At 43.9% G+C, this 10,722-nt stretch overlaps 1 protein-coding gene across 1 annotated transcript in view; it reads left to right on the top strand.

Annotated features, from left to right (window-relative positions):
• Nucleotides 1-10,722, top strand: part of CFDP1 (craniofacial development protein 1) — a 136,368-nt gene that overhangs the window by 2,486 nt on the left and 123,160 nt on the right. Inside the window, exons 2-4 of the mRNA XM_019535625.1 lie at nt 4,999-5,107; nt 7,031-7,259; nt 10,126-10,241. Coding sequence (XP_019391170.1) covers nt 4,999-5,107; nt 7,031-7,259; nt 10,126-10,241 — 454 coding nt within the window. The remainder of the gene's footprint in view (nt 1-4,998; nt 5,108-7,030; nt 7,260-10,125; nt 10,242-10,722) is intronic.

The raw sequence follows: 10,722 nt of genomic DNA, 5'->3' as shown, positions 1-10,722 counted from the left end.
CATCCAAAGCTTGACTTTTTTTTTGGCTGGTGCAGTAAAGTGGGTGGCTCAGTGCAGGAGTGCTCCCTGCTGGCCTGCCACAGTGCATAGGATTGAACAAAACTGGCCCCAGGACTGACTGCTGGGCACTCTTTACTTGATACCAACTGCCAACTAGACAGTGAGCCAATGATGAATACCCTTTGAGTCTAGCAATACATCCTGTTTTCTGTCTACTTGAAAGTCCATTCGTTCAGCCCATACTTCCTTAGCTTGTCTGGGAGAATGTTGTGGGAGACCATATCAAGAGCCTTGCTAAAGTCAAGGTAGACATCCACTGGTCTCCTTGCATCCACAGGGCCAGTCATCTCATCATAGAAGGCAATCAGGTTGGTCAGGCATGACTTGCCTGTGGTGAATCCCTGCTGACTGTTCCTAATCACCTTCTTCTCCAAGTGCATAAAAATGGATTCATTGAGGACCTGCTCCATGGTTTTTCCAGGTACTGAGTTGAGGCTGACTAGTCTGTAGTTCCCTGGATCCTCCTTCTTCCCTTTCTTAAAGATGGGTGCTATATTTGCCCTTTTCCAGTTGTCTGGGACCTCTCCCAGTTGCTACAGGTTTTCAAAGATGATGGCCAGAAGCTCTGCAAGTATAGTGGTTAACTTCCTTAGTGCTCTCAGGTACATCACATCCAGCCCCGTGGACTTGTACTCATTCAGCTTTTCTGAATAGTCCCTAAGCTATTCTTTTACCAATGTTGGCTGCTCACCTCCTCCTCAAACTGCAACCAGGTACAGTAATCTGGCAGCTGAACTTGCCTTGAAGACTGAAGTAATAAGGCATTGAGCACTTCAGCCTCTTCCGCATCCTCTTTTCACTAGGTTGCCTCCCCCATTCAGTAAGGGACCCATGGTTTCCCTGACCTTCCTCTTGGTGCTGAACATACTTGTAGAAACCCTTCTAGTTACCTTTAAAATCTCTTGTTATTTGCAACTCCAGCTGTGCTCTGCCCTTCTTCACTTTAGCCCTGTATGCCTGAGCAATACATTTATAGTTCTCCCTCATTTGTTTGTGTTTCCACTTCTTGTAAGCTTCCTTTCTGTGTTAGTTCATTGAAGAGCTCCATGCTAAGCCAAGCTGGTCTTCTGCCGTACTTGCTAGTCTTTTTGCACGCCAGGATGGTTCGTTCCTGCACTCTCAGTAAGTTTTCTTTCACGTGCAGCCAGCTCTCTGGGACTCCTCTCTCCCTCAGACCGGTTTCCTAGGGGATCCTGCTCATGTGTTCTCTGATAGAGTCAAAACCTCCTTTCCTGAAATCTAGGGTCCTTACTGTGCTGCTTTTCATCCTTCCTTTCTTCAGGAACCTGAACTCTATCATCTCATGGTCATTGCTGCCCAAGTTGGCATCCGCTACTATTTCTCCCACCAATTCTTCTCTGTTTGTGAGCAACAGGTCAAGAAGAGTGCAGCCCCTAGTTGGTCTCTTCAACACTTGCACTAGGAAGTTTTGTCCCCAGCACTTTCCAAAATCTTCCTGGATTGCCTGTGCACTGCTGTATGTGATTGAAGTCCCCCATGAAAACCAGGTCCTGTGATCAGGAAAGTTCCAGGAGGTGTCTGAAGAAAGTTTTATCTACCTCATTCCCCTGGCCTGGTGGTCTATAGCAGACCCCCACCCCACAACATCACCCTTTTTGCTTTCCCCTCTAACCCTAACCCAGAGACTTTCTACAGGCCTATTTCCAGTTTCATACTGGAGCTCTGAGCAATAATACTGCTCTTTCATAAGGCACAACTCTTCTCCCCTGACTGTCCTCCCTAAACAGTTTATACTCATCTATGATAGTATATCAGTCATGCGAGCTATCCCACCATGTCTGTTATTTGAATCACATCATAGTTCTGTGACTGTATGAAGACTTTCAGTTCTTCCTGCTTGTTTCCCAGGCTCTGTGCATTTGTGTACAGACACCTCAGGTAATTAGCTCATTGCTATATCTTCTCAGGAAGATTGAGAAGACCTCCCCATTGCCCCTTGCTTGTTCTTCTTCCAGGTCATCCACTTACCTCAGGGCTTGTGTCCTCATCCCCCAGTGAACCTAGTTTAAACCCTCTTCACTACATTAGCGAGCCTGTCTGCAAACATGCTTTTCCCTCTCTTTGTCAGGTGAAACCCATTTCTTCCTAGCAACATTTCTTCTCGGAACAATTTCCTGTGGTTAAAGAAGCCAAAGTTCTGCTGACAACACCATCTGCGCAGCCATGCATTGATCTGTAGGATGTCTGTTCCTGCCCAGGCCCTTCCTCTTGACTGGAAGGATCATTGAGAACACCACCTGAGCTCCTGTTCACTTCACCCTTGCACCCAGAGCCTTGTAGTCACTTTTGAGCTGCTGCGGGTCATCCCCTGTAGTATCACTAGCACTTACGTGGATGTGCAGCATGAGCTAGTAGCCAGGGCTAGATGTGTCTCGGTAATCCTTTTGTGACATCTTGGATCCCAGCTCTGGTCCAGTATTTTCTGCTCTGTCCCTCCTTGGTGGACTCATTTTGAGCTTATGACTACTCCCATCCCTGTTTTCCCTTTAGCTGTCCCCTGAAATCAATTAGCGAATATCTAATACCCCTCCCCCCAATAATGGGGGGATAACGATTGTTCGATGGCAGTCAAGTTTACGTTAATCCTACACATCAAATAGGCCTGCTGCATTGAAGTATCTGGTATTGGCCACTGTTGGGGATAGTATATTAAACTAGGTGGACCTCAGATATGGCTCGTGACTATAGTTCCTTTTACCCAGCTGCTGTTGGTATATGTGAGCTACTCTGTTCTTCCATCTTTCTGGTTATGGTGAGACTATGACTGAGATTCTCTGCCTGCCAGCCTCCCTCATATGATTTCTTCTCTAGAGAAACTGACTCTAGCGCTTTTTGCTGTGGAGATGCACTGGTATATTGATTGCCTATTGGATCTGCACAGATAAAAGGGGAAATGACATTATCAGCTATTGACTTTTTTTGGCCATTGTAGCCAATAATGCTTACTGATAATTATGCCTTCTAGCCAGGGCCTTGGATGCCTGGGTTCCCTGTCCCCTGTGGAGCCAGGGCCCCCGGATGCCTGGGTTCCTTTGGGAAGTGGCAATTTTCCCCTGGTAGGTGGGCAGCTTTCTAGCCTTCAATAGGTCCTGCTTGGGGCTGCTGGGAGCAAGATGCAGGGGGCGCTTGCATACATGTGTGCAGCTGCACGTATGCGCATGGCCAGGAGTACAACTAGGCTGTGTGGAGAGCAGCTCCCTACAGGTAAATCTATGGAGGGAAAGGGGCTGTGTTGGGGGCATGGGGGTGGCAGATTGAGGCCCCCATGGTGAGGGTGGGAGAGGAGCAGGGGCTGGGGGCTCTGCCTAGCCAGGGTGGTGTATGGCTCGTGGGACCAGGGCGGGGAGTGGGACGGAGCCACGGGCAGCTTGTCCAGGGGGAGTGGGGAGGGGCTGGCTCCCCAGTACTGCACCCCCCCCCCCAGGAGAGGCATGTTGGGGGGATGTGCCCCTCCAGACTTGTGCACAGGGTAGATATGGGATGCTCACTGCAGGCTTGGGGCTTTCTGGTCTACTACCTTACCCTCAGGAGCCCCGTGCCAGCTGCGTGCTCCCTGCCCATCTGGCAGCAGTGGGGGTGGTGGTGAGTTGTACCTCCCGCTGCTGGGTGGGAAGGGGGAGCATGGCCAGCATGGGGCTCTAGGGGCAAAAGCAGCAGAGCAGAGAGCCCCAAGGCAACAGCTGGCAGCCTACATCTGCCCTTGGCCTGCTCAGCTCTGTTCCACTTAAAAGTATCCCTGCGCTTAAATGGTTGTGGCAGCACTTGAACTAATGCACATTTTATGAGCTTTAGTTTAAGCACCAGGACGCTGATAAATGACACGGGAGACTGCTGGAGCACACACAAATAAACCTTTTTTTGTGTATGTCAGGAAATTAGTTATCGGATCAGCATTAGTCGATATGGTTGGTTAATAATCGGCTATCGGTATCAGCCAACAAAATCTTTATCAGTGCATCCCTAGTTTGCTGTTGTTGCTGTTCTTGGCTTTGGAAAGTAGTGGAAGAATGAAATTGCCTTGTTTCTAGTCAGTTGTCATTGTTGCCCATGCCCACAGTAGTGAAAACTGGTAATAGTCTCTTCAGTTCTGTTCTACAGCAGCAGCTTGTTTACAGTAACTTGAATGGCTTTAATATTGTGAACTTGGACTGTCAGCCTTAAGTCTTGCACTTCCCACTGCTTTTGACAAAGTGCAGAGAGATGGCCTCAGCTGAGGCTCAGAAGTCTCAGGCATTTGTTACATTTGGTTCATGTCTGGAAAGATCTGTGGAAACCTTAAGAGGCTAGAAGCTGTGCTCTTCTGAAAATTGCAAGCTTGGATTCTGCAGAAAATGAAGGCATGTGGGGAAACTGCAAGGTGTGCCAGAGTCCCTGTGCATCAGCAAATTGGTGTCTATTATGGCAGCACCTTCTTAGCCACTGGTTCTCAACCTTTTTTATACCAGGACCCATTTGTAAACATCAATGGCCAGTCCTGAACCAGTGCTCCTCCCTCCTGACCCCTGCCTCAGGTCCCGCAGTGTGTGGGGAAGGGTGTGGTGGGGGGTGAGGGGCAAGCAGCCCCTTGCAGGCTGGAATTCTGACAGGTTGCAAGGGAAAACCCACGGTTTCCAAGATGTAGTTGATGTTCATCTCAGCCAGGTGGGATGATGGAAACCAGTTCTTCCATTTGATGTTCGACTGCTAATAAAACTTGCTTGTAGCTTTTGAATACAATACCAACAGCTTATTTTAACAGCAGGCTTTCTGCGGGTAGGTTTGAGGAAATGTTCCAGTGGAAGAGTTGGATGTTCCAGGTGCTAGTGGTTCTCCTGAATCTTTTGAAACCATTTTTTTTTCCTTGGAAAGTGTAGAATTTAACTTTTTCCCCCTTGTTTCCTGGGTGCCATCATAGTGACCTATGGTGTTTGGTTTCAGGTGACGAATACAGTGAAGATGATGTGAGTGAATTGGTAAAGGAAGATGAAGATGAAGAAAAGTTGAACAAAAGGAAAAGGAAAAAAGGTTCCAAAAGTATTGCATGCAGGTAAATGCTGAATCAGCCCTCCTTTGTTTGGGGTATCCTACAGGGAATATAGGTGGCTTGTCTGAGAAACCAGTGTGTCCAGCTGCAATAAGCCTGCCTTCTTGGCCCAGTTATACAAAAACAACAGAAGTTAACTTTTATTTCTGTATTATAATGGTATTATGAAAAGTGAAAAACTTACAAGAATAGCGTGAAAGAGAAAACTAGTTTCATTCTGCTAACAGAGCTTTGAGACTGTGTCCAACTAGCCTTCCCAGGGGCCTGCTGAGTATTGGTGTTGTAGCCAGGTATAAAAACCAATAAGTTGCTGACTTTCAAGTGGGGCACAAGAAAACAAAAGTTTTAAAATAGGTTTTCTTTTAAAAAAAATAATCTTGGTATGTTAAAATTAAAGGTAGGGCCACCTGTGTTTAATGCTAAAAAAATAATAATCTGTTGGGATCGTTACATTAAATGAGAGAAAATCAAAGTGTATGTATGCTGCCAAGGTTTTTCAAGTAAATCCAACTAACTGAACAGGTGGCTGTCGGTCACTGTCTAATCAGCTGGACCCATAGTCTAGTGAAGTGCCTAACCAGCTTTTGACAGCGCACCCTTTTGTGCAAGTGCAGAGAACCTTTTCTTCACTTCAGTTTATTCAGCTAGTTGAGGTCAGTGATTAAAGCTGAAAAGTCAGGGAAGCGCTTTATTTTTTTTTTTTTTTCCCTTTCTCTTCCAACGTAGGAGTGAGAACCTGGTGTGAGGAGGAGTCTATTAATGTTAACATCCTGACGGACGCAGTGGCCAAAAACAATTAGTTTACTTAGCTAAATGGAGAGCATACTTCCTTTGTTTAATAAATCAGTTAGTTTTAAGCTCAAATCATTATGCAGATAAACTCTTTTTCCATCTGTATCTAGCTTGTTTTGAGGTAGCTTCATTTAACTAATAAAATAATTTTTTAAAATGGTGTTTTTAATGTCTCTTTTTTTTTAATTGCATTCCTGTTTCTAGCCAAATGCAGCATGATGCAACTTATAAGTAAAAAAACCCAAACTTTTAAATAGGAAACATGTTATTGATGCATTTGGAACATAAATGCAAAAATTAAGAATCTGAGAGGAAAAAACCTTCAAGCTACATATTTGCTGAGATGCATGTATTTATATAATATGTATCCTGTTTAGCAGAGAGAAACACCCAGGTTAGTATGATGGCCATATATGTAGTTGCAAATTAGCATTTTGAATGGTTAGCAACTAATGAAAATTTATCTTTTAAAGACATGTAAAAAAGACAAGGTCAAAACAAGGTCATGAAATTAGTTTTAATCACTTTACTGCTTGCCTCTTTGAACTATCGTTACACTTGGCAATTTAAATAATTTGTAGTTAAACTAATCTATCCTTGCAGCTTCAGTCTCTTGATTTAAAGGTGTCAAACTCATCCTACCCCATGGGCCAGATCTAGACTATGGGTCACCTTGTGGGCTGGATGTGGTTGCAGTGATGGGAGTTACTGCAACTGTTGCCAGTGTGCATCCCAGTGGGGCTCTGTCCCTGATTTTTGTCAGTGAGCCCTGCCCGCGCTCACCTTGGCCCTTGTACAAGCCCCACAGCCCAGGAAACCTGGCTGTGCAAGCCACGTGCATTCTGGATGTTTGACACCCTTGCTGTAGAATTTTACCAGCTACTTCACCAAAATTGTCCATCTGCACTACCTCTTGCAGTGGTCATTTAAATAGATTGTCAGAATATTACCCCTACACTTTCTAGTGGCGTAGTTGATTCCAGCCAAATGGTTCAGTTTTAAGGTTAGTTGAAGCCTTCCAGTTCAAATCTTACAGTTGATAAATATAAAATATTTTATAACTTCACCCACATTCGTGATTTAATGGCTGGGGCTTTACTGCATCTCAGCATTTCTGTTGGCATCTGTTCCCAGGAAAAGGAAGAAAGGAGGCCTCTTGTTAGAGCCAGGGGACTCTGAGGAGGCAAAGGCTCAACAAGGTGAGAAGGAAGAGGTGGATAGTCTAAGGCAGGTGGAAGGAGACAGATCAGAAGAGGAAGAGAAGAAGAAAGAGGATGCTCTTTGGGCCAGTTTCCTCAGTGATGTGGGACAGAAACCTAAAACCCTGGCTGCTTCTCAGGTGACCAGTCCACAGACTTGCAAGGTAATGAAGACACCTGGTCTGGGCAGCTCTTTATTGATGGAGTGTGGCAAAGAATCCAGAGAGTAAAAATACAGATACAAGAATGACTAGTTCAGCTACTATTGAGTGGTGACTCAAACAGTAAACAATGGATTCCTTCTACCCTTCATAGACCAGATATGGGAAAGAGCCCTGGTGCCAGCCCCAATGTAAAGCCAGACCCTTCTATCTGGAAAGTCGTGACACTTGTGTGTAAAGGTGACCATGGTCTATCATTGTGTTTTTCTAACCTGTTCAGCAGGAACTAGAAGCAATGTCTTGTGATGCCTTATTAGCCCCTTTTTTATTTGGCATTTGTACTATATAAGAAGCAGCTCTATTTGACATTTCTAAGTTATGCAATTAGACACTTACCCCTAAAGGGTATAGAAGGTACAAGACCTGTTTCTTGAGCTCTGGTGACATCATGCCTCCTCTCCTCGCTGGCTTTGGCATAACTGATGCTTTTATCATCTTGTACTGGCAAAGGGTGGCAAGGTCCTGGCCAATTATGGTGGCAGGATGGGAAGATCTTTTCCAATTTGGAAAGGAGGGGTATGGTGGAATTGCAAGCTACAGTGGCTAGTCTGCTTCTGGGTAAATGCTATGGACGATGACTTTCTCTCCACTTGTTGGTGGCAGATGTAACTTACCTAAGTCTCTCTTTTACAGTATTTGTTCCACTTTGTCACAAACATTTTATAAAAAGGAATATTGTTTGTTTGTCCTTTTGTAACTTGCTCACCTCGTGCTTTACTTCCAGGTGTCCTAAAGAGACCCTATGTTTAGACTGTCACATAATGATGGAATTTAATTTCTCTCCTTTCTCTGCTGACTGTCTTCACTGTATTGTCTTTTTAATGTATTCTACTTTGTAGCTGCAGATCTGTTTGGTAGTCTTAGACCCAACCAACTTTATCTGCATACGTGATGGAATATATTTAGGTCATTGGTCTTGTGTCTTTTGTACTTGGTCAGTCAGATGTGAATGTGGTGCAATTACTGTGGACTATTATACTTCAGGTTTTACTCCATAATAAACTTTCTAAGTGGTAAGAAGCAAACAGAAGGCCAGCTTTTCTCAAGCTGCCTGCACAAAGTGCATGCTATTATAACATCTGGCCACTAGATGGGAGGGAGCTGGTTTGGCTTAAATTAGTGGTTCTCAGCATTTTTAAACATGAGGAACCCCTCAGAAAATGCCAGCTCTTAGCTTTCATTTATTTATTTTGACCAGGGAAAAATAATAGAGCAAGCGAGTTGTGTGTTCAAAGAACTCAGAGCACTGCAGGTCATAATGTTTTTGACACTATGGATTTCACAGTTTGAAAGCTCTGGGTTTATTTTTGTGAATTGTGTAGATGTTTGCACATCTAACAGTGCTAGTATTGAGCAGCACCCCATGGCACCCTTTAAAGCAGGAGTGGTCAACCTGGGATACAGGTGCTGCAAGTGGCATGGGCAGCCTCTGTGGTGCGCACAGCAATTTGGGGAGGGGACAGGCAGCAAGCACGCTGGCAGATTGTGCTCCCTACCCAATTTGCTGCTCTGCTTTCTGCACTGAGCAGGAAGCAGAGCAGCAGATCAGGTAGGGAAAGGGGATTGTAGTGGCACTTGAGGAGGGTATGGGGCTTATTTGTGGCATGGTTGTCAACAAGGTTGGCCTCCACTGCTTTATAAGATCATATAGCACCCTAAGGTGTCATGGAACCATGGTTGAGTATCACTGAATTAAATAAATACCTGGGTTAAAATTAAAATAGATTAGGAGAGCAAATGTACCACCAATACCTTTTCTTGTGTAGTTACTTGCTTTGAGGAGTAGCTTTCCCCAGAGTAGAGTGACTTCTATTGGTCCATTCATTTTTACTATGGAATAAATCTATTTATATCTAGAATTTTTTTAAGCGGTTAAAGAAATACAGGCATGTTACTATTTAAAAAAAAAACAAAAAAAAACCTGACTTCAACAGTTCAGACTTTACATGGAGTTTATCTTTAATGAGTTGTAGTGTCTTTGGAAAGCATTAGCTTTGGATTTTGTAGATATGTTTGTTTGAAAGTGTGTGGAACATGTAGAATAAATTGCAAGCAAGTTTAAGTTTCTGCTTTGAAACATATATGCATAATTAATTTTGCAGTCTTCATTCATGCTTACCACAATCCATCAAGAGCAACAACAACTTAGAAGAACAGCAGCTTGACCAAAAACTGACTTCATGTGCCTATTCACTAGCAAATTGGAGATTTTGTTTTTTCTTAAAAGAAAAGCAATAGTATGAAAACTAAGGAAATCAAATGTTAAAACTAGGATTAACATAAGACTGGGACTTTCCTGATGAGTATTTAACTTCTTAATGGTTGTATTAAAAAAAATTAGGCTAACCATCTTATTTTACTGGTTAAAAACTAGTAACGTTATAGTCCTGCTTAATCTGTACAGTCAGATTTATAGGGCAGCTGAGCCTAATTTGGGGGTAAAAGACTTGGAATTTCCAGACTCCTGCTTGCTTAAATTCTGAACCTGAGTGCAGTGTTAGTGCTAGTTTTTACACTCAGTCTTTCAATAAAAGCACTTGAATTCCACTTGTTTCATATGAGCAGACAGGTCTAACGTTCTGATCTTTGTTTTGCAAAGAGGGGTTGGAAGCTAATATGGAGAGTTTGAATCTAATAGTTGAGGCACGGTGTTTTGTTGTTGAGTGTGACTTGTTTTGGATCATGACAAGCCAGGATCTGAGCCATACATTTCAGATGTACTTGATGTATGTAACTGTCCATTAGCCACTTGAGATAAGTAATTGGTCTCTCGTCCTGATTAACCATCTTTGATTTCTTTGTTTCTCAGACTGTAGAGAAGAATTTGAACAAGTCCCTAAAAGAAGTAGGAGAGCCAGAGGAGCAGAAAGATATTGAAAAAGTGACAATCACCAAAGTGTTTGATTTTGCAGGTGAAGAGGTCAGGTGAGTGCTTGCCCTGAGCTCCAGATAGTCATACCTGGAGTTGATAGAACCCCTAACATTTTGTGCTGAAAGGCCGGCTCTTTAGCACAGAGCAAAGCCAAGCCAGATGTGCATGTTTCAGCATATCATTACAGTTCTGGTATTCAACATAATCAACTCTTTGAATGCAAATTCTACTGCAGTTCTCTTGTAATTCATATGGGGTATGGGACCTTGTGAGTCCTTCAGAGGGGAAACAGTGGTTTAATAGCATCCTATTTCAGCTCAAAGCTGTCTTTATTGACTCCAGGATGAAATTGGGCCGACAATGTGAGGTCACAGTTGGCAGGGCTAACCGGACCTTGTCGTGCATTCACAGATGCATCTCAAGTAGAGCTAGGGAGGTGATCCTCCCCCTCTATGTGTCACTGGTCAGGCCACAGCTGGAGTACTGTGTCCAGTTCTGTGCGCCCCATTTCAGGAGGGTTGTGGACATCATTGA

The sequence above is a fragment of the Crocodylus porosus genome, unplaced genomic scaffold (assembly GCF_001723895.1).
Source record: "Crocodylus porosus isolate Cpor-Errol unplaced genomic scaffold, CroPor_comp1, whole genome shotgun sequence".
NCBI classification, from domain to species: domain Eukaryota; kingdom Metazoa; phylum Chordata; order Crocodylia; family Crocodylidae; genus Crocodylus; species Crocodylus porosus.
This window is presented reverse-complemented; position numbering and strand designations above follow the sequence as displayed.